General features: G+C 39.2%; 1 protein-coding gene across 3 annotated transcripts in view; it reads left to right on the top strand.

Annotated features, from left to right (window-relative positions):
* Positions 1 to 6,175: 6,175 nt before the first annotated feature.
* Positions 6,176 to 27,022, top strand: part of smurf1 (SMAD specific E3 ubiquitin protein ligase 1) — a 31,944-nt gene continuing 11,097 nt past the window's right edge. For all 3 annotated transcript variants that reach the window (XM_056753164.1, XM_056753163.1, XM_056753162.1), the window contains exons 1-3: positions 6,176 to 6,456; positions 23,816 to 23,854; positions 25,025 to 25,133. In XM_056753164.1, the coding sequence (XP_056609142.1) occupies positions 6,402 to 6,456; positions 23,816 to 23,854; positions 25,025 to 25,133 (203 nt within the window). In that variant the 5' untranslated portion in view covers positions 6,176 to 6,401. The remainder of the gene's footprint in view (positions 6,457 to 23,815; positions 23,855 to 25,024; positions 25,134 to 27,022) is intronic.

The raw sequence follows: 27,022 nt of genomic DNA, 5'->3' as shown, positions 1-27,022 counted from the left end.
GATGTACTTATAGCTGCCAAAGCCAAGACCGAGTCACTCTTTTCTTTGGAAAGATCATTTATTTTTCATCAAGTTCTTTTATCTTGAGAGCAACTCATAAGCACACGGAGCAAAGGCTTAACCTGAGAACAAAAAACTGAGGGTAAGAAAAAAAGCAAAAAATGAAAAAAGACTAAAAAAAGATTTCAACTCAAGTTTCCAACAACCCCAATATCAGAGCTGAGGATTTCCCTTAATTTGTGCTGGCTATGAGAGTGATTCTACAAAAAGGAGAGATTTTGGAAAGATCACTTATAAATATCTTATTTTTATTTTACACAGTTGACCATTGATCTCTTCTTAAGCATTAACGTTAAGGCTTTCCTGTAGCTCAGTGGTACGAGCATTGCGTTAACAACACAAGGTTGTGGGTTCGATCCCAGGGGATTGCAAATACCTATGTAAAATGTATAGGATAAAGCAATGTAAGTCGCTTTGGATAAAAGCGTCTGCCAAATGCCTAAATGTAAATGTAAATGTAAATTAATGTAAACTCTGCTTCCATGTAGTGCTTCTGAGTCTGGCAGTATGGTCAAGATTTTGGCTAGTTGCTCATCTGTCATTTCTTTAAGCATTTCTAGCCCCTACATTTGAAATATGAAAGGCAAATAATATTCTTGTGCATATTTATTGTGACCAAAAATGCACTTTTGAAAATTTGACTCTATAATAAACATTTTTTATCATTTTCAATAATTTGTTTCGGGCACTTCTTCACTAAAACCATAATGCTAAAATGCAAAATAGAAGCATTTTCATAAATGGACTTTTATCCTGTTGCGTATGTCCCGTCTCTGGTGCTCTTACCTTTCTGTCCTATTTGTATTCTGTGTTATCCAAACCAGTTGAGGCCAATATCAGCTCTGAGTCTTTTTGGGATTACATTTGGGTTCAGTAATTGATACCTATTAAAAATGTAATAACTAATAAACATATTTCCATTAGTTATAGTTCACAAAAATGAAAAGTAAAATAAGAAGTGGATTTTCCTCACCCGCATCAATCCAAAACAGTATAACTTAAAATATGATTTTTTTAAGATATCCTGGCCACTCTGTTCCAATGAAATTAAATGAGGACTTGGACAGAACTAACTTTTATGGAAAAGTGTAAAAACGTTTAATGTTTAAAAAGTCACCTTTTGCCTTCCACGTTTAGAATGAATGTGCCATATTTGCATTAAATGTGAGACATCAGTTTATTCAGCTGCTCCTGTTGACACAGGAAACATAAGACTTGAGAACTAAAACGTTGGAACTTCATGCATATTATTAGTATTACAGTTGACAACTACCCTATAGAAAGCTGTGACGGTCTGGAAGGAAGAGCCCTTTTCTGCTTTTTTGCCCCTCCTGCAGCTTCCTCTACTTTGAAGAGGTGAGCCAAAAGAAACATGGAGGTCTTCTGAAAGAGCCTCACCACTGAGTTTCATTGAGCAGGTCCTTGTTCTTCTCCAGACATTTTGTGATATTATATCCCACCTGGTATGCAATAAAATGAACATAGGCCAATGTATAGCTGAAAATGTAGATATTAACATGTATTATGCTGGAAGTCTGTTCTTCTACAAATATATCCACCAGCTCAAAATGGACCTCTGCAGCCTTGATTCATATAAATGTCACAGTAAACTGCAGTTGGTGACCTAAAAAATATCAAAACATCAATGTCCAGCACTCCAATAAAGAACTGCCGCTGCATTCTTGTGTTTAGTTTTACTTATCCATTTGAATATTTCTTGCAGACTTACCTATCAGTACTGGTTTCTTCCCAGACAGATGCTGGTAGAAAATGTGATACCCACGGTCTGCAGGTTGTTAAGAGATCAACTCCATCAGATCTACAATACAAAAGCACATTCAATATAGAAATGCCCTTGTCTTGGTTTAATGGACTTACAGCTTTCAATGTCGGCACCAGCCAGCTTAGTTGTTGGCCTAAAGTGGACTCTGATAAATGTACCCTATAAACATGATAGGGTGATTCAGAACGGCCTCAAGTAGATTCCGCTCTAATGTTACCACATTTAAAGGTTTTCAACATAGTTTCCTTTGTGGAGGGAAACAAAAAGAACTTCTCTCACAAACCTAAAAGAGTTGTTGTTTCTTATAGCATTGCCAAATGCCTCCAGTACAGGGTTAGCCTGGATGATTTGATCTCGCAGGGAGCCCTAAAATGAATACAGTAAATGATTCTTGGCTTGCAGCACCTAAGAGGATGTGATGTTCCACAGAGAGGATATCAAAACCTTTTGCTTGCCTTGAAATCTGGAGCTGGCTTCCCTCCAGTGGCACCCACATTGGCCAAGGATGGCCTTTTTGGTGTTCTCAGTCTTGCCGGCACCAGATACTTCACTACGAGTATATGATCTTTTACAGCTCATCACTGTTCTCAGAGAAGAGGTCGATTAGAGCTGGTTTATTGATGAATGTAATGCTGTTTAAAATCACTATGAAAAATCGTAGTTTAAAAAGCACAGGAACCTTTTTTTGTCACGTGATCAGCACTGACTGTTTTTCATGCACTATAATTGAAAATACAGAGCAAAGCTGAGGCTTTTACATATTCGATGCATATGATCTTTTTCAAAAAGTCAAAATATGTTTTCACACCTCCCCATCATCATATCATGGCATGCATTATCTAAGATGGAGAAAAGATGAGAAGAAGCTTTGTTGCCGTTCTTCCCCTTAAACAGTTGAGCCACTTTTCCCCTATAGATCGGAAGCCACTTATATGGGTTGATGGTAATACAGAAGAGCCTAGTCTGAGAAGAGACGTGTGATAACCTTTAAACAGCTGAAAGAGGAGGTTCAGACTAGATTCTCATGCTGATAGACGCTTGCCACGTTCAGAAACGTCAGGTAGCCTGGAAAAACTTTGGAGGATTAATCTGCTGAATGTCATTTTTCCTTACATTGTATGTTGGAAAAACAAGTTTGGAGATATCAATTGTTGGGATTGAATATGTGTATGTTTTGTAAGTCCATATAGAAATAAAGTGTAAATACTAAAATTATCAGAGAAAATTAAAAGAATTATGAATTTCGAGTGGAAATATTTGGACAGTCTTGACTGTGACTTTGTCACCATCCTTAGACTGAATCTCTACTTGATCAAAAGCGTCTTTGTCATCCTTTACCCATGACTTTTAATGTTTTATATTCATGACCTCCAGTATTTCCTACTCGAAGGGATGGGTAAAGCATGGGGTCAACATCATCCCCACTTAAAGGCACCTGCCATAGTGGCTCAGCTTCCCTTATAAACACCAGCCAGTGAAAAAAACTGATTTTATTTCAGATTTTCATGTATAAGGTCTAAAAACATAATTTTATGAAATTGTACTGTTTTATAAACAAAATGTTTATGTATTATTTAAATACGGTAAAAAAATGTCAAATTGCAGAAAAAGACAAATTTACAAGCAAAAGCACATTTACAACAAAAACAGTAAAAAGTTGTAATTTTACAATAAAAAACTCTTACTTTTACGGTGTGTTTCTGGCCCAACATCTACCAGAAAATGTCTGTTTTGTCTGTCTTTGAAATACCGTCAAAACCGTCAAATAACCGAAATAGATTAAATCAGAAAATAAGAGAAAAACATATAATTTTACAGGGGATAAACTGTTATTTTATTAAATATTTCTGGCGCCCCCTACAGCTGCCAGAAATTCCTGTTTCGAAATAGATTAAATCAGAAAATAAGAGAAAAACATGTAATTTTACAGGGGATAAACTGTTATTTTATTAAATATTTCTGGCGCCCCCTACAGCTGCCAGGAAATTCCTGTTTTTTTTCAGGATTTTCTTACAATGTAGACATATCATGTGTAATTAACACACCAAAGTAAAGAAAGGGTGTTCTCGCTGATATGAGTAACAATCTAGAGGAAGTTGTCATATATGACATAAGGTTATCCTGATTTGGTCATAGCTATTAAGAAAGTCATTACGCAGAAGGAGATGATCATTTCTATGGCTTGAGTTTAGTGCCCACCATTCTTTTCTTTTGGTGCATAATATTTTAAAAGTATCATCAGTATAATGATGGCCATTGTCTTTTATCGTCATTTTGTAAAGTGTTGTTGTAGGAACATGCACGGTGACGTTGTGATTGTTTCAGCTGTCGTGTATAAAGATTACACAAAGTGGAAAACATGTGAGTGATATGTTGATTGTAAAGTCACTGTGTTGTGTTAATCCCTTAGACACAGACCTGTGTGGTGGTGGAATATTCCACTCCAGGCATTAGGGAATCATTACCTCAAAGCTGAACACACATGTGCTCTCCAGAGACACAGAGGTAATTCCTGACGACTGCTTGCATTCATTATGGATCCAAATACACAGTGTATTTTCTGGTGGTGAAATTAGACTTCTTAATATTGAGATAAATATAGATTCTTAAAAACAACATCTAATTACAATATTACAGTTACACTTGAACTGAATGACTATAACATAAAAGGCAGATGATAACAGTTAGTTTGCATACAGTGTAAACATTTTAAATCACAGATTTATTATTTGGATTTGAGAAAGACAGATGGTTTATTTAAGTAACCATTTATGTTCCAAGAATATTTCCTGGTGTCTACAAACATGATAGAACTTTCTCATTACCATTATGTGTCACAATTTTTGTTTTGATCAGAGTTCAAAAATAATATTATCGTTAGAACTGTAGTGATATTTTTGTATGTCATTTCTTTCTCCATTGAACAGATTTTATTTATAAATGTACAAGCTTTTTTCAAACGCAATGAAGTGAAACTGTCAGTGTCAAAAAAGTAAGATGCAGACATAACACAGAATGTTTCTTTTTATGTTTATCTTGACACAATATCATTCAATTCCATTCTTACTTCATCCATTCAGTCTGACATTTAGACACTTGCCTGCTTCATACTGCTAATAATGTATTCCTGTCCCACATCATCAACATGTAATGGCCAATAGGTGGCAGAAGTGAGCTGCATCAACATTAACCGAGTACATAATTCAATCTATAATAACATTTGAATCATATTTGTATTGATCGTGATGTTTCATTCTTACCTTATCCAAATGCCATTCATATCATTCGTATAAAGTAAATTGTTCAATACATTTTATTTCACTGGATAATTTGTGAAACTGGTAAGAAAATCTGAGGATTTCATCAATGTTGTTGTGGTTCTGGCTAGCTGTAAACCCAAATGTTGCACTGACTTTCTGAAATCCAAAGCACAGAAATATTGTCAAAGCTGATAATAAACATTCTCATTGAACTCTGATCAACACAAACGTATAGTGACTGAAAAACTCTTTGTGCATCAAACAAGTTTTGCCCGTTTCCAGTTTATTTTGACTCAAATCATCAAAAATAAACAGTATATGTTCAATATTTGCATCATAGTAACACAAATCAATAATCAGTCGATGCATTAAAACATTTTATTCATCAAACATGTTCAATGTAAGTTGTCCATCAAAAAACATGTTGGATCCCACGGTGAATTCATTTATCAAATTATATAAATATGTATTTATTTGCCTATTAATGACTTCAGGTCAAACTGATTTTATTTCAATGCCAATGGCAAACTGCATCTCTGCTCATTAAAGAGCTGATGGATTGAAAAGGCCAGTGTGTGGCCTGCCTGCCTCATTAGGCTGCTGTTTATGTGGATTGGCTTTCTTCTGCACAACACTATTAAATGGCTCTATTGTTTCCAGTTGCTAAAGCACTCAAATCTAATCCCTTCTCTTCTTGCTCAGTCTAACCTTTTTTTGTTCCAGCCAGACAGGTCCCGAGCCACAATTAATGGAATCAAAATCGATGTATCAACGTAATGTCAGCCACCAGCATCCATCAATGAATTACAACCCGAAAAAACACCATATCTCACTTTATTCACTTACAAATGTGTGCTACAAAATGCTTTGTTCAGGGCGTTACACAGAAACCACTATAATTCACAATAAAACACATTAAGAATAAACGTTTACGACGTTGACACGTGGATACTGAAACAGTAGGATAATACAATAAAAAGGAAATCAGATTCGTGTGCTTTTAAATCACAAATGACCGTTTCAAAGCGGTAACGCGCACGACGAGCCGCGCGTACGTGCACGTACAGCTGTACGAACGTGATGTCAGAACGCCGTCGAGCTAAAAATGTTAGCCTGTGTTGTTAAGTCTGAAAGCTACGGGGGATTCGCCAGACGAAAATAATACCGTTTCATCGTCTAGAACCAGATGCACAACCCACACATCACCGTAGCGTGTTCTTTTACGTTTTTATATACGCTTTAAGCGAGCGTCTTGGGTTTATCCTGAGAGAAAGTTCGTTGGTTATTTTGTGGGAGTGATGTCGAATCCTGGCACTCGAAGGAACGGGTCAAGCATCAAAATCCGACTGACAGGTAAAAGAGCCGCAAATACCCACACGTACAAGTGTATTTGAACCGTTATTGGGTTGATTAACGTTTTACGTGTTCGGTTACATTGTGTATGTGAACATTGTGTGTGTGTTTGTCGCTGCCGTGTAACGATATCTGGATAGCTATGAGAGTGTCCTGCTAGCTTCTGCTGCAGCCGGGCTCTTCGTGCTAAGCCAGAATAAACGCATGCTAACACGAAAACCAGTCTGAAATTTGACCGGAATCTTTATGAATAGTTCAGTAGTTTATGGATTGCAGTTTTTTTCACTTATTTGGAGCACATCGACCGAAAGCAGCTCTCCATGCATGGATTGTTGGGTTGGATTAGTCATAAATCAGCTGAGTATTAACCGGGTGAAGCAGAGGCAGCTGTTTTTCCTCCTTTCCCCTCATCTGTATGTCTGTGTCCCCGTTATATGTTAATAAATTGCCTATGTATGAGCGATTCCCTGCCAAACTAATAAGAGAAGTTTCGTGTTGAATCTGCCTCTTATAACCGTATTTGGTCCGAGTAATGATACATGTTAACAAAGGAACAGAGGGGTTGGTGTTTATATGTTATTATATTGTTTCACAATCCATTTTGTCTGTTATAAACCTCTTGTCTATTCCTGCTCTTTTGAAATCTCGCGTTAATTCGGCAGGATATGACTGATGCTTACTGATCTCGGGTGTATCGTCACTGAATTATGTTTATAATGACCAAGATCAATGACATTTTCAGTCTACTGTAATAGTGGATGTATCAAGTTCAAAATAAATTCCTTTGTGGAGTATAATACAAGGTTAACAAGTGGCCAGATTGGTGTCATGGTTTAGTCCTCTTGACTGTAAACTGTTATTGACATGTGTGCAACTAGAACAAGGAAGTGAATTGCATGTACAATTTGTCCTTATCACGTGTGAGATGATGTGATGTTTTTTTTTGGGTGTGATTGGATTTAGTCATCAAACATGCCAATGTGCTCTTAATACTTTGACAGAGGCCATGATGACACCGGTGACATTTTGTTCTCCTACCAACAAGAGAGCTCTAAATGGGATTTTGTCTCAGATTTTATTTTGCACAGATGTGCTGGTGTCTGAACATCTCCTGTGGTCTGTTGCCACTTGAGAGTTTGTTTGTAGAGATGTCCAGTGCCGAGGTGGATGGCTCAGGCCCACAGGCATACCCAGTCCCTCCAGCTGTGCTGTTTTCCCCCCTGGGCCCATGAAAGGAATTCTAATTGGACAAGGAATGTCTGTCTCGTAAAACAATGAGTGTTGAAACTTTTCAATGCCTAGTTTACCATTTGGTCTCACTTGGCATTTTCAAGTCAAGAGGATTTAGCTTACAGAAGGTTGTGAGATATCTATCTCAATGATAGCTATCAAAACAGCGTTCTCTTTAGGCTTTTGTATGAGAAAACAGTTAAAATTTTTAGCTCATATCAGGGTGTTTGCAGATGACTGCGGCATCTAATCTTGTATCCACTAGGGATGTTACAATTCTCAATATAATATTGAACTGTTCGGTATGACCTCCATGGTTCAATATGCATAAGTGAATTGCGGTTTTCTGGTTTTGCCGTGCATACAAAATCAGCATGTTCGCTTTGGTCTTACCAAGCACATGCAGGGAGAGCGTCTACAGCACATGCCAAAGTCCGTTTAACGAAAGTCATACCACACAACAGCCTTTCGGACAGTTATTCACGTCATAGCAAGTGCGCCTCTGGGAAGCTATTTAGCATTGTGTTCCTTACAATTTATTGTAATGGCAGTGGCGCACCTTGTTAATATATATTATCTTTGGCCTTGCCCATTGAGCGCTAGTGTTTGCAGTGTTAAACGCACTCCACACATTGGGCTGTTTACTTCCGTTACAGCACGTTTGCATTACGTTATTTAGAATAGTCTGATGCGCAAAACCTCTTCAAGAAGCTTATTTTACTAGCATGTTAAAGAACAGTAAACCAAGAACTTCTTTGAGCTGCTACTGTAAAGCTTTACCTTTATTTAAGACACCAGGATTTTGTATAAGTAGATTTTTGCTCAAAGAGAATATAGTAAGTCAAGTGAAATAAAGAGAACTGCAATAAAATAGTTTTTTTTCTTCTAAGCTTCTTACGGTTCCATCAACACATCCTGTTATTTGTGGCTGCTTATGCAAAATAATTTCCCCATAGGGGATTATATAGAATAGATTAGGATCTATCTATCATAAGCATAGAGCAATGAAAAAACACTTCAATGTATCAATGTTGTAGAACCGAACCTAAAACCGGGGGTGAGCTGTTTGTTGCATCCCTAGTATCCACATTCATACTAAAGCATATTACCCTAAAACGTTTGGATGATACCTGGCATAGAAATGTAATTGTCCTCATGTTGCTGTTCAATCCCATTGTGACTATTTTTTTCAGTCAACTTTAAAAACCTTTTTACGTCAAAATTCCTTGTGGAAAGTTTCACTGTTCAACTTCAGACCATCTGACACGTGTTTACAATCAACACCTTTACTCTTGACGTAGTGTTTGGTTGGGAAAGCTGTAAAACTGACCTTATCAGTGAGGGGTCATAGACCGTCTGTGTGCTCCTGCGAAGAAAAGTGCTGTGCCTTGAAAATTCCAAATTCTCTAAAAAGAATAGATTGTGTCTATTCCTTAATGACACAAGGAAAGTCAAATATGAATACATTGAAAATGAGCAGTATCGTGTGTGTAGGCCCAGACATTCCCTTTAGAGATTTGGAATATTTTGGGGGGGGGCATATCTGACGTGAGCTTTGCCTATTATGATGTGGCTGCTGGTGTAATGCTGAGCTTTTATAAATATTAATTTGTATTCCATCATTTAAACATGCAGCTCAGACTCAACTTCAGCTTGCTCTGATGTCATTGTACTGATCAAGGTTACAAAGTAACCTGGGATATATGCTCAGTTTCTTATTTTCACATTTTTGTTTCCTCATTAGTTATAAAGCTATTTGCTGAAATTGCTCTGTGAAATCACTTGACTTCACATATTGTTTTTACCTGCGATTTGGCCTGAGGGGCTGTGGATTAGTGGGTTTGTTTAGTTCTCATTGTGGTGTTAATGACTAAGGCAGTATGGATGTAAAGCTCAAGTTAAGGTCGTGCATAGGACCTGGAACACGCCGGTTTTCTTTTATGCTATATGTATGTCGTTGTCTGCGTTGACAGGCAAAGACCACTAGTCGTCAGTGTCCATATGCAAGTTGCTTGTGTAACCAAGACAAGAGCCGAAGAAGAAGCAGTTTGTTTGAAAAGCATTTAGCAGTGACAGTGGCAAATAAACAGTCACTTTTGTTGCAACTTGAGATGCGAAATGCAGAAGAACAAATAATTTACTCGAATAGTTCATTCGGAAATGAAGTAAACATGACGCTATCTCAGAGTTTTCTTTACCTGAGGGAGGGGTTCAAACAGACAAATCACAGCGCTTGCGGCCTGCATTGAGTTGCAGCGTTGTTACATTTTTGGAGAGGTCCAAGTCTAGCCACGCAGAGCCACGCTAAGTCCTACACATGACCATCACTTGAGCATAGCTGTTGACTATGTTAGCCATGCTATACACGCCAGATCACTACGCTCTGCGAATGAGCAACCTAGCTTTGTATACTGTGGTAGGCTATATGACACCAGTTTTTCTGCACTTATGCTTTTGTTGTCCTTACGTTGTTCCAATTGCTTCCATTGCTTACCTCATTTGTAAGTCGCTTCGGATATAAGCATCTACTAAATGTAATGTTAGCCATTCTGGTTTCTCTAATTTCTATTAATGTTACACCATCTTTATAATTAATTTACTGCTACTGCACACACATACTCAAATGGGGTAATAAACAGTAAGGTCATAAGCATTCCGGCATTAAAACATGTGGCTTGACTGGTACTGTTAAACAGCTGTGTTTAACTTGTGGTGATGGTGAGACTACCAAGATCTGTAAAACTTTAAAGTGATTTTAAAAAGCTGTTTCTTAAAGTCCCATAGACTAAATCATTGGTTCCAAACCCTGTTCCAGGAGGACCCTTAGGAGTAAATATGGTCTACTTCCTAAACAGACCGATCTTATTTAACTAATTTTGGTAGACTACTTCATGTTCTAAAAATCTTTGTGTTTGATACGGGGCAAAAGCTGACGACCACTGCTGGAATAAGGGGTGAGAGCATTTGACTGTTTGTTGTGTGTAACAAAATCTTTACATCATAATTGAATCTAAAGAGGTAGTGCAAAATATTGTATTTTTGTGTAAATTATGTATACTTGCACAATACCTACAAAGCATAGGCTTTCTGAATAGAGGGATAGCTAAAGTGCCAAGCGACGGGCAAAGGACGTATGTGGTATAGCATGAGGATTTGTCACTGGGAAATCCTTGTTTCTTAGGGAGCACCAGTGTTGTTCTACTGTTATCCTCTCTGTGCCATGTGCAGCTTGCTGACCTGTTTCCTCTCTCTATATTTTCTGTTCTCAATCTTTTTCTCTTTCTGTCCTCCTGCACATTCACGAGTGAGTATTTCATGTTCATGGCTGTCTAGGTATGTGGAGCTTGTGTTCTTTCAGACATTCCTGCGTGGTTCCTGATGTGGAGTTCAGCTGGGGGCTTGCAGGGGACACTGTTTATTCTGACCGTATTCAGAACTGTAAACTGACACTATTGATCAAAGCCAGGCCGTTACAGGTCCTATGTAAATAACATATTTCTGTAGAAAGGACCAGGTATGAAAACCACAGACAGTTGTTATACAGAGGAAATGTAAAGGATTGTTTGTGCATTTGTTTGCTTTAACTGAACTGCTGTTATTCACCTGTGAGAGAAGAACCAAGTACGATGGAAACGCATAGTTCGCATTTATTTCAGGCAGTAATGTTGGTCTGTCCTTCTACTTATTCTTTTATAAATATTAAGTTTTTATATCATTATGAATGCAGTTTTATGTTTGCATATTAATCGAGACTATGCGTGTATTTCTAATGTATTATTATAATATTTTTGTTGAACAGATTATGAAGTCTATCAAAGTCACAATTTAACGCTTCCGTGTGTATATGTGTAAGCGCTTGGTAGAGAATGCGATGCAAAGATCATTTCACGCGCATCCGGGTTTGGTTGTGCAAGCGCTCTGTAAGGAACCATTCATAGACATATCCGATGAGCTTGGAAACACAATGACCAATCAGAGGTCTTTCATAATCTGTTTAACAGCGCTCAAAATGATAGCGGGAAATGCAAGTATCCTCACATTTAGTACCAACTGGTATCGAAGTTTGGTATCGTGACAACACTAGTTGCTGGTATTATATAATCTAACTGTTTGCACTTTATCCTTAAAATTCAGTCTACATGGCGTTACTCAAAACTATGTCATGTATGTTACCATGCCACAGGCTTTTTCTTTTTCGCCTCAAAGAATTGTTGCATTATTGTTCTTAAAGGTGTGTTGTTGGACTTGAAGTCACACAGTTTAACCCTGAATGTTTTGATTGACTCTTAGTGAAATGTTGTATGTCTGATGCTTACTGAACTGAATGTTTAGAAGAGTTAGAAATGTGAGTTTGATTAGTTGTAACCTTTTATGAAGGTTGCTAGTGTCAACTGTGACACCGCATCTTAATCAAACGCGACACAATGAGATTCCTGCGATGAGCAATTTGTTTGTACATACCGAGCCCGAAAAAGGGGCGGGACGCGACGCTACAATCAATCACAAAACACAGCCAATGAGAACAGTTTTTCTCTGTCCACGCAGCCTTGCACGCTGGCTGAATGAGATCTTTGTGTGGGCCGAGCTGTCAGCCGCGACGTCGCAGAAATAGAAACAGTTATTAAAATAGAAATGGCCATTGCTTGTCGCGTAGCTGTCGCGGCTGGTTAGGACAAAAGCTCTCATTGACATGGAAAGATGCATTTTATTGCGCGTCGTGTCTGGTAAGGACACGGTGTGACTGACCTTTGATGAACTACATTTGCTTTGCGTTGTGTTCACACAAAAAGGGAGGCCTACACATTTTGCGTAAACCGAGAATGTTTCTCACAGCGGGTTGTTTGAAGCCTGACGGTAATTGTCTTGAAATTTATTGAAGGCAGTGAATTTGTTACAAAATCAGTGCTTTGATAGCCGTAGCTGTGGATGTTTAAAGGGTATATGTTTAGGGAACAAAGAGAAGGTTTTAGCGTGCTGCTGACAGTCGAACAGTTACTGATAGATTGTTAGCATGCAGCTAATCACAATACGTTGTCAGCATGCTCAATCAACTCAACAAAGCTGTTTCTTTAATCCCTGAAGCATAGTCAATGCATAGTCAGTAGTTTGAAGACATGTGAAACATTTTTGTTTTAGTCAAAATAAATCATGCCTGTCTAACGTAACAAAATAAATTGCGGTAATTTTACAGATTATGGCTGTGTGACTGAATGGCAGTTTTTCTCTGTCGGTTTTATTTACTTATTTTAAATACACCATTTCATTTAGGGCTGGGCGGTATATATCGCGATTCATGCTAATTATACATGTCTATACATTCTACACTATGACTTTTTGATCAGTAGGAACTTAAGTACTGCTCGATCTAAAATCACTACGATATCGAGTTGTTTTTAATGTGCATTTGTGAAAGCAACACGCATCAAACATCATCACTAAAAATACCTGAAAAGGTTTTAAGAACAGCAATAGAATATGACTATTGGCATATCCAGGAACTAATCGTTCTTCTTCTGTTTTCCATATTCAGAGTTTCTGTGCAAGAGCGCCCTCCGGCTTTCAGATGTGATGGCATTTAACCGTAATTCATTGAGAAACTGCGAGCATAAAAAGCGCACGATATATGGCCCAACCCTACTTTCATTTATATATAGGACATCATGCTTGACATTGTAGGCATTTATGTGTTAGCACGAGACTGCATTGTGGTTAGCTGCAGACAGTGTCGTTTTGTGCTGTAAAGTCTATTGGGCCTCCAGACAGGATGAAGAGCTCATGTGGTGATTTTAGCCTCCCTCAGCAGCCTGGCCGGCTCCCACGCGCTCGTCTGGATTTAGGTTACAGCATGGCACCCAGGGGTCACGCAGTCACCTCCCCAGGTCACTGGCGGACACACATACTGCTGTAGGATGCATTCCTTCTGTGGTTGTAAACAAGAAAGGCTAAACGCGGGGATTATTTCATCCCATCAGGCCTTGAGACTGTACTTTTCTGTATTATGTTTTCTGTATTATGTTTCATAATAACACTGGTCAGTGGTAGTCCGCAGCGGGTAATAATAAGCATTACATGTATCTCTGCAGGCATGACAACTGACCAAAGGGCTTTCTTTAAACCGACCCACAGGTCCTTTTGTAAGAGATGTGTGCTCTCTGGAACCAATTAGCACTCTCCAATAACTCTTATCAGCCCAGACAGCTTCAGTTTTTAAGCTTGTTTGAATGCACAGCAATGATTATTGCTGTATACCGAATACTGATGATTGGAGACCTTTGGCTGTGTCAGACAAGCTGTCAAAAGCACAGACAGGCGGTCATCTGCCGGCATTGTCACCAGAAGGTTGCAATCTCTTCAGAATTGGCTCAATCCTGTGATTAATGCAGCACACAGGATGTCCTTCTCTAGTCATTGCCCAACTGAATGCATTGCAATGGCATGCTCTCATTGTGCATCAACCGCTCTCCCCCAAGGTATGGCTCAGGTTTCCCTTTTTTTTCCACACTCAGTGACTCATTGAAGAGGAAGCGTGTCTGCCTCTCCCTGTCCTTGTGGTTCTTCCTAGGGGAGCGTACCTCCGGATTCAGCATGGAAGTCAGAACGGCTGACCTACTGTATCTGTAAGGGAGGAAATGTCTTGTCTATTCATGCAGATGTGGATGTTTGGCATTCCTGTATACTCTCTCGGCTGACAACTCATTTGGGTGGATGGGGAAACGTTAAAAAAACAAACATTTATCACTCCCATCGACCTAACAAAATTGCTTTCCGCAGTTCAATGTTCAGCGTAGTGCAAGGATTTGGCCATGGAAGGAGGGTGGAGGATAACTCCGGAAAAGCTCATGGATATTTAATTCGCACCGGGGGCCCTGCGTCTTGTGTTTCAGCACTGCGTATGGCGGTGGCTTAACGCGAGTGTGTGCGATCTAGCCCCTCTTGTATACCGCCAGCTCTCATGCTGCTGTAATTTAAACCTAAGCTGTGAATGGAAGTAGTACTGTGTGTCATCTCTGACCGGCAGGAAATGAGTTGGTCAGGGCCAGTCAAGCCTCTGTATTGTTATCTGTAGAATAATTAGTTTACCTACAAATCTACAGTCTCATAAGTTAACATCAACAAAGTGTATATTGACCAGTCTCGGTTCATCAGTTAATAAAAATCCAAATTGTTGGGACTAGAAAATGACACCATGACATGCCCATTGGATCTTTGGTTCGAAATATTGTACTGTGATGAGTCATTTATTTTATTCAAGCGCTATGAGACTTGATGCACAGCATGTGCCCCATGTTAAACAGCTTCCCGCTCCCCACGCTGCACCTGCATAAAATCCTCCATCTCCCTTAAAGCTCTCCTCATCAGACGTGCTGCTCATATTGATGAAGTACAGAGATAAATAACCCCCGGCTCATACCCTGGTGAGTTACAGCGTTGTGTGTGAGCTTTACAGTGCCAGCAAGCTTTAACCCCATATATCAACAAAGTGCTTGCATTGCAGATAGTTGCGGAAGGCAACCAAACATTTCTCTTTGGTTATACATGTTCTGTTTCGAGTGAAGTATATGAACTGTCTCCGCTTATGGACCAGCTCTCGGACGCTCCCAGGTGAAGCCGCGCTTTATATTAAAGTCAGGAAATGAGTGGGTGGTAAACCAAGAATAGAGCCTCTTCTGTCTCTTTTGCACCCACCCTCATCAGCGATCACACCAGCTGTCCTGACACAAGGTACCGAAGACAGAGAGCACAGATCATTTAATGGTTTTAGACTGAAGGAGACCGTTATGCTTTAATGTCATTTTGGTAAATCTGTATGTAGTGAAGTAGGCAGGGGCGAGACCGTGGTTCGAGACCGGTGAGTAATTGTTAATGAGCGCCAGCTGTGCACGCACTGGTCTCGAATCATGTAGGAGATCGGGAGCATATAAGAGGACGAGTTACCGGACCGTCGAGGAGAGAGGACCGGGCTAGGGATGCGCATTTAAAGCAAAAATAATATTCAAACGTTCGATGAGAACTATTCGAAGATTATTCGAAATTCGCACCCCTCCCCCCCATTTAAGCTTCAAATCCATGACGACACACTGCTTTATTTATTATGGAATAGGCAATCTTACATAAAGCCATGCATTAAGATAACGCGCTGAAACATTAATATATTAACAACCGAATGACGGCACTTATTAACAGTACGTCGATCAGCATCAACCACTCATAATGCTAGGACATTTCCTTGTAAAATATGAGCATGCGCATTTATACCAACTTAAAAACAGCAGTGTGGTTGATCAAGGAAAATATAATAAAGCCATAAAGATTTTAGACCAGACTTAACTCGTGTTAAAACATATTAACCGAATGACGGCATTTATTAACAGTCCGAAAGATTTTATGAATTAACAGCTCAAAAGGCTTCAGTTTCTATTGTCATGAAAAAGTTTCTCCAGTTTGGCAGTGATTGTTTTTCTAGACGAAAAGTAAACTCTGGGTGTACAAACTCCATAAGATTTTTAAAATCCTCTCCTTCCACAAAGCCGATCGGAAGCATATCCTTAGAGATCATCTTTGTAATTAAAGCCGTTATTTGCTCCGCCCGTCTGGCATCCAAATTGCTTGGTCTGACCATAAAACTAGCACCTGACACTAGCGAATTTTTTAAGATCGCACACACTATTCGAAATTCTATAATTAAAAAATCGAATCGAATATTCGAAATTCGTGACTCATCCCTAGTCCGGGCCCGAACATGTTTATTCTTGTATATATGTTGTATTTGCCGGCCGTCGACCGTGAGGGGCGGGCGGCTGTCTTTTTACTTTTGATTTTATTTGATTAAATGTTTATTTAAATGTCTACCGGTTCCCGTCTCCTTCCTTCCCTACTTTGAATCTCTCTACACTGTAATTGACCAATAGAAAGTTGAAGAATCCAGATTGGCATCATGAAGCGTTTTGACTCTCAACTGGCACAACCAATGTTTTTCAGTCCATGTCTGGCTGCTAATCCACTGTAATAAAATGGTTAAGACGGTGGATGATCACCCATGTCTGATAACTCCATACCAGACTATTTGGCCTCCTCTCAAAGGGCTTAATGAAAGTGCACTCCCAGTGCTGTTTGTACAGCCCCGGGCAGCTCTCTGCACATTACTGGGCAAATAGCACCGGCCTATCTACTTTAACGTTTGTGACATGGTTGTTTGTCGGTTTGTGCAGCTGGGCAGCAGTATCTCTGAAGTGTTCTTTGTGTTTGTTCACCCACTAAGATTGGACAGCAGTTAAATCAACAGGAAAAACCCACTTCGGTTTGTGTGCTGCTTTTGAACATTATCTAAATCAGTGGTTCTCCCCCTTTGTCAAGAGTGCATCGCTTTGCGCCCGCCCAAATAAAAACGTAGAATTTTTAACTTAGAAATTTTATAAAACCCAAAACATATTCAGTTTAGGTGTGACCCCGAATAGTCGTAGGTTCGACGCTTCAATAGGAGGAGCCTGATTCGATACCAATCCCACAGTCGAATCTTCGCGGAGGTGTTTTGCAATGGGGATCATGCCATTTTGGTTAAATGGGCAGTGTCGTAGCAGACGGGTGCATGCACTGCGATGTAAAGAAATGGGACATTCTTAGGGGTTTATACCAAACCCCCAGGAGCATATGAGCGTGAGGTCTGGCTATGAACCATCGCAGGATCACGTCTCTCCGCGTCTTCTGTGCTGTGAGACCGGTAAAGAGAAGCAGCACGTTCCATACGGCATATAAATAGGAATTAACACTTTGTCTTTAAATTCCGTTTAAATTGTATAATGCTCTGTTGCATTTTTTCTTTACATGCGGTAAATAAAGTATCTTTGGTAGTTCATTGGTACTGAAAGTGCTTTATTCCCGTTTGTAAAAAAACATTATCATGGAATAGTTATGAAAATAGTTCTGAGGCAAGATCTGGTCTAGTAAGTGGCACAGCATTGTTACGTTATGTTTTGGAAAATGCCCGTTTCTGAATCTCACGGCTGGCTCTGATGTATTTGTAGTGGTTAAACATGAGATTAAATTAATTTTAGGAATATAAAACATGCAATCTTTGGGATTATATCATAAATCTCTTATATGTTACTGGGCATATCATTTTGATTAATGTGAGATTTAACTTTCACTTTTCTATGTTTGATTTAATGTTGTACCGGAGCACTTCATACTGGATAATGTTACTTTTGACTAACTCATTTGCTTGTTATATTCCCTATTCTATGCACTTCTTATGTTGTGTTCAGACCAAACGCGAATGGCGCGAATGAATCGCGCTATTCGCGCGTAGTTGGACGCTTGAACATTTAAGTTTACTCGCTTCATTCGTGCGTCAAATTCACTTCATTGCAGACGCGAATTCGCGTCATGGGCTTCTGCCAGGCGGCTCCAGTCCCATATATATATATATATATTAGTGGTGGGCATAGATTATTTTTTTTTAATCTAGATTAATTTTGGAATTAATCTACATTAATCTAGATTAAAATGGCTCATTTGAATTCTGCCGAAGGCATTCAGAATATGTGTGCTACCCAAATAATGACTAAAAGTAAGTCTTTGAGAACGGGTTTCTCAAGCCAGGTGGCGCATTAGACCAGGGGCTCATCTCCTGTTTCCAAAATGCATCACAAACTGCTCGAGAAAGCTGTTCTACTATGATAATTGGTGATGAAAATAAGTTATGTTCAATAAGATGTACTTGTGTTTACTTTCGCATTAGCTAAGGGATGCTTTGCGTTTAGGTGGTACTTGATACTGGAAGAGCTCCTACAGTACATTTACATTTAGTCATTTAGCAGACGCTTTTATCCAAAGCGACTTACAAAGAGTGAGGGAGCAACAAGCGACCTGTCATACAGGAGCCATAATACATTAGATCTCAATACAAAGTTACTGGTTTCAACTAAAGCTAGACCACTACCTGTTGAGAGAAAGTTTTTTTTTTTTTAAACCAATTGCGCATTGCACAAGGTGCAAACAACCTTAGTCTTGTCGATGTTTCCATTGGGAAGCTTCTTAAAAATTAATATTCCCTTAAGCAAACCCGGCGGCTTCATAGCTGCATCCATGTTAGCACGTCACGTTTGATGCGGTAATTTCACAGTAACGTTATGTTGTGTTCAGACCAAACGCGAATGGTGTGTCAAGCGCGAGTGATTTATGTGTTAATGCAAAGAGGCAATAGACCTACTTGCGGCGCGTATCGCGCGAATGAAGCCCTGGTTATGAATCACGCGAGTTAAAAAATCTTGTTCTCGCCCCGTACAGTGCAGTTAAGCTGGTATACATCTGCGCTAAAATATCAAGGTGAAAGTCATCATAGCTTGCGTAGTATAGACCCAGCTCCCAACCCAACTTTGAGAATAGATTAACGGCGACATTTTTTTTATCGCGCGATAAGAGTCTCACTGCGTTAACGGCCCACCACTAATATATATATATATTGCTTAAATTGTGTAAAGATCGTTTTTGACATCTTTCCCGATTGTCCGACCTCCTCACTCACTTTCTTCCAAGCAAGATCCTTTTTATTTCTGTTTCGATAAAAGTAAGATGTATCGTACAGCTCCAGGTATCCACATACAGCAACGATGATTTTGTCCTCCATTGTTGTTTGGGATTTCTGCCTCTCCTCGCAACATCATAATCACCTGACTGCCAGAGCAAGCTCCTGATTGGTTAACGCGGCGCGAATTTTCGGCAAAGTTCAGATTTTTCAACTCGCACGAATCGCGCTAAACGCTAAATTCGCGTCATTCGCGTCATTCTCGCAATTTGCGCCGCCTCATTCGCGCGATTCGCGCCGCAAGTAGGTCTATCGCGTCTTTGCATTGACTTAACATGTAAATCACTCGCGCTTGATGCGCCATTCGCGTTTGGTCTGAACACAACATAAGACTTTATTTAATCATTGTGGTTTTTTGCATATTTTTTTAGTATATGTTTTTACATATTTCATTTTATTCTTAACAAAATCAGATCAGCATGTTGCCAGAATCACTTATTTTTTTAAATAAAAACGACATGAATCACTGTTGTGTTTTGTCATACTATTTCATTTTACTTGGTTTAAACCTAAAGCTATATTAAAGTAAATAGGCTATGAAATAGGATTGGATGTATTTGACTGACTGACGCATCAAGTACTCTGCTGTTCCATTTCTAATATAACCGGTCTGGGTCCTCCTGTCCTCACGAGTTCAAGCTCTCTCAACTGAGAAACTGCCCTGGTGTCGTCCCCACATGCACATGCATGCATGTTTCTACTATCTGTCGATGATGGGCAAGACGTGACAATACCCATTTTACTAAATCCTTAGTCGAGGACATCCCTAATTCAGTTATACAATGCTGGAAAATCAGTTGTTGTGTTTGGCTTTCAAAATTTTCTGATATTTGATTGCATAAAATTCATGATAAATGTCTATATTTCGTATAGTGCCACACAATTTCTGTACCCCTGGATCCTCCCTGAAGCCCACAGTTTGAGAACCACTGATCTAGTTGAACGCTTCTACCTGTCTAAGTACCTACTCACTGCGCCCTGGCCTGGTGGGAAGAGGTGTGTGGTTTGGAAAGGGGACAGTATGAGCGGATATCGCGCTGGAGCGTGGAACTGAAAGCATGTTGTAAATTTTGCGACCGTCAGTTCTTCCCTGAGATTCAGCTGTCACCGTAAAAAAACATCTGATGCACAGCACACTTACACGTGCAGCCATGTGTCATCGCGACCAAAGCTACTCCAGATTTTAGGTCCGTCAAACATAATGTAACTTTTATGCAAGGGTGATTTAAAAGCATAAGATTAATATATATATATATATATATATTTCATCATTGAGGACTTTTCTAAAAAGGTCTAAAAATCTCATTTCGTTCTCGTGAACCCAATCTTGTATCTCATCTCCTGAAATAAGTGTATCATCATATCCTTATAAAAAGCACGTTTTGACCATTCAATTTATCCTATAGTTTTTTTAAATATATCGAAGGAATGCGAAAAGTTGCAAGTGTTTCATTTTTATTAAGCTTCGGCAAAGCATTTTCATTTCGGTGCATCCCTGCTTTTAATTGAAATATATGTTTAAAATAAAAAAATTAAACTTTTCTCCATTGGATACGTGTAGGCCTAAATTTTGTTTAAATAATAAACATTCAAACAGTAATCCTAAATGCTACACGCTTTAAGCAAACGTTAATCTAGTTAAAGATATCACCCACTTGAGAAGAAATATAAATCTGTTTGATAAACTTTGCTTTTCAGTAATTTGGTGTCTGTTTGAGGTGACCTGCTGCTGAATCTTTAAAAAATTTGGCGCAAATTGTAAGTAAACTTCCAGGGAATGACATTTACTCTCCATTTATGTCAGTGTGAATCCTTCTCATTGACACATAACCATCACCTCCTGCTGCGAAGTGCCCAGTTGTGCATGCAAATTTCATTATATTGAGTTCATTTTTTTGATTCAATCACTTTTAATCAACGTGAGAAACATGTCTGTATTCAAACAAAACAAGTTAAGCCTACTTGATTAAATCATACTCGCACAGGGAATATTAATTAATTGTGTTGCTAATACAATTTTTGTAATTTCAAAGACCAACTTCTTTATTTTATAAATATAAATATGAGTCAACATCCACCCGTTGATGATCAAAAAGCTCTCCTTAGGGGAATCAATTACTTGAAATGAGAAGATGCTTACAGCTCTGACTGTCTGTGAGGAAAGTTATGTCTGCAGGCAAAGTTTCAGCCTCCCGTCTTTTGTTTCCATGGCTACAGATGTGGGAAGCTTCTGAAGGGAAGCAAGGGTGACAGGGCTTTGAAAAATCTGCTGCATGTATATTTGATTACTCTGTGACTGCTGTATCTAAAGCTCTGTGACACCAGAGGGATCTACCTTAGCTTTGTCATACCTGTGGACTTTGATCTGACGCTTTTATGCATCAAGACACCTTGGGTTAGGGGTTGCCACGGTAACCGTTATTGGATAGTGATGGAATGCCTGAAGTAATGAATGGAAAACAAGCTTCCCTTTCACAAAATCGTGTTCAGGGCAGAGGTAGTACCTCCGGCTGCCCACAAACACGTTCTTATGAATGTAAATGATTGGATGCTTTAGTCGACAAAACTGAAAATTACAAATAGCCCTTATTGTAATCCAGCAAATGATGGATGGCTTTGAGATTTTTCTGTCACTGGTTAAAATCTGTCAATGATGGTGAATTTTAGCTTAATGTGACTTCTGATTTCCAGTGAACACTGAGATGAATCTCAGAAATAATGAGGCAGTGCTCTCCAGTGAGTGGGTGGCAACAATGGTATTCTGTTTAGACTGACCTTTTGAAGATCCTGCCCTCTCAGCCTCTTATTAGGGCATATACCATACCCAAAATTAAGGCCGTCTGATGTATCAACGCAAGCCAATTAGTATTGGATGTGATTTATTTGTATAGAAGCATCACGCTGGCTGTCTTCCTCATTTCCAACTGGTTCCTGACATTGTGTTTCTGTTATCTTGCTGCTTTGCTGAAATGTCAGGCGAAATTCAATGGGGTAAACAACACTCTGTGGCCACTCAGAGAAACACAAAGAAGCTTGTCTAGCTGTTTTGGCCTTGCTGCTTTTTATTCTGACATCCAGATTTCAACAGTGGAAAATTGAAATGCCTGATTCGTAGGAAATTACTGTCGTCATCAACAGGATTTCTTTTTCTTTACAAACAGTGTGCGGCACGTTTTCATGAGGTTTAGCTTTCTGTTTTTTTACTGAGTAGTTTGATTTACATATGTCGTGTGGGTAAGGTTGCCTGTGTAATAATCCCAAAAACCGCATCAAGACCATTAAAGCCATTTCGTCTTCCTATGCACCATTGCACTGTCATTAGATAAAGATTCTTTCTTCACCATGTGAAGCAGTGAAACGTAAGCCAAAGGGAGTTGTAATGTTTCTTAGTGCGTTCATAAATTGGAGGATTGCAGATGTGAGCACAATGTGCTGGATGACATTTGTTTGTCCTGAAAAATATTACTTGGGGTTGTCCACTTACATTCTCTCATTCTGAAATGTGTTGAATAACTCTACAATCACTGTCAATGCTTATTGCTTTCTGTATATGATGCCCCATTGTACCCTGTTATATTGTGACTGCAGTGCAATAAAAACTTTTTTACCATGGTCTTAAGATGTAGAATGGGTTAAAATTACAAAACCATTATATGTCATTGTCTACTAAATCAGTTAACATTTGCTTGATTTGTTTTAGGTACAATGTGTAATTTTTTGGGGATCTGTTGAAGGAAATGCAATATAATATTCATAAATATGCCTAAGAGGTGTACTATCTACCGCAGGTCCCCTTGCATGAAACTCCCAGTGTTGTGAAAACATGGCTACATCTTGGTCCCGTGTCAGCCACCATAACGGTTCAGTGGGGAGGGGGTGGAGTGAGCTGCTGGTTACAGTTAGCAAAATTTTATACACTGTACCTTTGATGTTTAAAATGTTACACGCCATACAGGCCATGGGCTTGTTTTGCCATACGCTCTGAATTTTAGATAAGCTGAATGTTGCTGACCACACCTGCTCCACCTCACGACACAGCATGACAAACAAGAGCTGACACCAGCCTTCTCATATGCTGCTCTCTTACTGTGCAAATCCATTGAAAAGCATCCACTCTCATTGCAGTCTAACACAGTGATCTTTTCACATTAGTTGAGGGCACACCAGAAAAACTTTTAGGCAGACAGCTTTAGCTTTTCATATGCATGGAAAGCAATTGATTTGGGGTGTGCTGACTAACAGGGCTGAGAGGAAGCTTGTCTGATTTAGTCTATTCAGGCTGTGTGGATGACCCCAGAATGCACCTCTCGGGGTGGGACATTGGAAGGGACCCTGACCTTTTTTAGTTAGTTCGTGAATGACAGTCCGCAGCTCCTTAGACCTGTCGCTTCAGTTTTTCCTCGCATTTGGTGCAAAGTTGTGCACATTTGAGCACATTTGGTTGTCAAGGACCATTTATTTGTTTCACGTGTTTGAAAGCAAGTGGTACTTCTTTTGACATGTACAATTGATGTGTTAATGATTTTTCTTTCTTCTTTCTTTAAGTATTATGTGCCAAGAACCTGGCAAAGAAAGACTTCTTTCGTAAGTATACATATTCTTCATTCTTTCAACTCTCTCTTTCCTTTATTTCTTCTGCTTGAAAGGACAGTTAATGTCGTAACAAACTATATGCTGTACTGTCTTTCATGGAATAAAAAACTGATTTTACACAAAATATCCTACTTCATTTTTTGCAATGAAAGTGAAAAGGTGTAGTTTTTGGATAAATCTTGTCAGATGGTTTTAGCGGCAACAACATAAACAAAGGTTATGTGGCCATAACTTAACTCTTGGTGGTAGACCTCTGCAAAGAATCATTAACTGCTGAGTAGTTTTAATTAAATACAGTTAAAATACAATAAAATATTAATATAAATTCACTTAATATAAAGTAACTTCAGCCCAGGTGCACGTTTCCTATGAAACCGTCTATAGAGTTACATTTTCAGGTGATTCTTCTAGTCTGATTCACAAAGCTATTGTAGTAAGTAATAGTTTAGCTACGAATACAAAGGCCTTTCAATTCTCAGAAATTGCGATGTAAGAAACGTTTAATGAGTGTTGATGCTTTCGCTTTGAAACATCATAGTCTCTCCTCTGGGTTCCCTCGGAGTCGCCCACTGGCTTCTTTCATCAGTAGGGGAATTCACATCCTCATTCAGGAGCTCCAGATTGGATCCCACCCACCCAACAACATGAGCACACATCACTGTTCTGAGATCTGAGTTCTGTGTCCCAGCTGCTCCTACTGACAGACTTGTTTGCCCCATAGGCCTCATCAGTGTGTGGCCCACATATTATTTAAATGACTCATGTGCGTCATTCATAGATCCCGTTTCTGTGCCGTGGCTATTATGCTTCTCGTGTAACAAAAGGACAAATGAGAATGTGTAACAAAAAGGCCAACTGCCTCTTAATTATACAGTAAATTATTAGTAAATATTTGCCCTAACAGATGTGTTTTTCAATAGTCTCTTTTTTTTCCTGCTGAAATTATTTACATTTAAAGGTTTTTTCCACTAAATGAACAATGCACAAGGCATGAGGCTGTCCTTTTTGTAACCCTGAGCAAAATGCATCGTCAAGTAGTTTACGCTTAGACATAATGCAGTACAGATATTTTCAATCTGTCTATATTATTTGAGCCGTCATAGATTTTGCTGGGACAGCTGAGTTTTGACCTGTATTGTGTTATTTGTCTTTCTGCTGCAGGGTTGCCGGATCCTTTCGCTAAAGTGGTGGTGGACGGCTCAGGTCAATGCCACTCTACAGACACGGTCAAAAGCACGTTGGACCCCAAGTGGAATCAGCATTATGACCTGTGAGCATATTCCTCTTGAAAGAAGCAATTCTTTGTTTTGTTTGTTAAAAAGTGAAAAATAAAAATTATTGAGCATTACATAAAAGGTCGATGTTTAAAAGGTCTCCTTATCACGATTCAAACAGTTAGCTCAGCATTGATTTGACTTCAAAGCACATAAACTAAGCACGTAAAGTGACTCGCAGTTTTGTGTTTCAACAGAGATGGCGCCATAGATGCGAAAGTATTTGATTGCAGGGCTGAAATTACAACTAGACAACTAATTTTGTTTGTATTGTCAACTTCTACAGTTCAGTACACTTTATGTATTGTTTCCATGTGTTCTTGAACATACAGATATGTGCACTTTTAGGTGTCCAGTATTTACGTACATTTTCTATATTGCTAAATCTCCTTAGTAAGAGGCAGAAACTGCCAGTGTATGTAATGATGACTGACAATGATAATACAAATCTAAGTGAACTTGAGCGCAGGGGTCAATCCGCGTGCACTTCAAAAGAGATTTTGTGCACTGTCAGTATCACTCTGACTCAGAGTTGCAGCGCAAGTCTGTGGCAATCTCGTTTAAGAGCCCCCCCAATGATAAGAGAAATTACAGTTTATCTTGCAAGTGATTTGCATTACACAACCTAAACAAAATTTCTACAAAAGAAGTTTGAAATGTTTAGAGCAATTCCCGAAACCTTGTCCACGGAACCATGACGCAAACACAGCTGTTAAAAATCAGAAAGGTTAAACCATTAGTTCTCAGTGGTATTCACATTGTTGTGCAGTTTCGGTCATTTGGTTAATTTTTAAATCAACGTAAGCTAGTGGGTTAAGACAGTCTTTAATGGAGAGTAAAATGTTAAAGTCCCCACGAACCGGAAGTTGCGATCGTTTTTACTTCCGTATTCGGACACATTTCGAGTGAGAAGGACTTTTAAAGGAGTAAATGAGGGGGCGTGGCTTGCGTTTTTCACTGCAAATTAATTGGATTTGTAAAAACAGCTTTTCCATTGATTTTGAAATGAAACTAGCAGCAGACTGACAGTTGAAGGGGAGGAGTTAACAGATGCTCCGGCCAAGCCGACTAATTTACATCATTTATGATGGATAGTCATTACAGTTCGGAAGAGCATTTTCATACTTTAACTTATTATTATGAGTAGGGTTGCCCTCACGTGAACATAAGTTGAAAAGCTACAGAAATACAAATCCAACGCATCTTATATGATGGTTAAACGGATTGCGAATGATCTGTGATATGCATTAATCATACGCATGAACCGTGGTTTGATTGTGAAAGACATTTTTAGTGTGCGCTCTCTCTCCCTCCCTCCATCTCGGCGAGTTCAACATTCATCACTGGGTGCAGTCTTTATCTTGAATCGTGAAATTTACGTTAATTCCTCACGCATGACGTGTCTGTAATGCAAACTATCATAATAAAACTGTTGCACGCGTTTACAATCAATGAAGCCCGTGTAGCGTTCGTGGAGGTCGTTCTTAACACAGTAACACATTTGACAAGAAAGACAAGCAAGACACAGCAGTGAAAGTGCTAAACCTTATTGCACCTGTCAGACTGATCTCTAGACATCAGACTGTCAAGCTTTTTACTCTGACTACATGTTTAGGCATATAATACGCTCTGTGCACAAGCGTAGGGACGAACTTTCTGTTGCAAGAAGTCAGGATGTCAGGTTTCGGTTTGCTCTTGCACCGCACAAAATGTCTTACAAGATGTCTTAAATATAAGCATAAACCATGTACACCGCATCGTTGATGCCTGGTCTCCTGCTCCAACAAGCAAGCGGGAGAAAGGATTTAAGATCTATATATCGAGTTATATCCACAACTACGAGGATAAGTAGTTTAATCTAATGTGGTGTGCCGACAGAAAACAT

Source organism: Triplophysa dalaica, chromosome 7 (genome assembly GCF_015846415.1).
Source record: "Triplophysa dalaica isolate WHDGS20190420 chromosome 7, ASM1584641v1, whole genome shotgun sequence".
NCBI lineage: Eukaryota > Metazoa > Chordata > Actinopteri > Cypriniformes > Nemacheilidae > Triplophysa > Triplophysa dalaica.
This window is presented reverse-complemented; position numbering and strand designations above follow the sequence as displayed.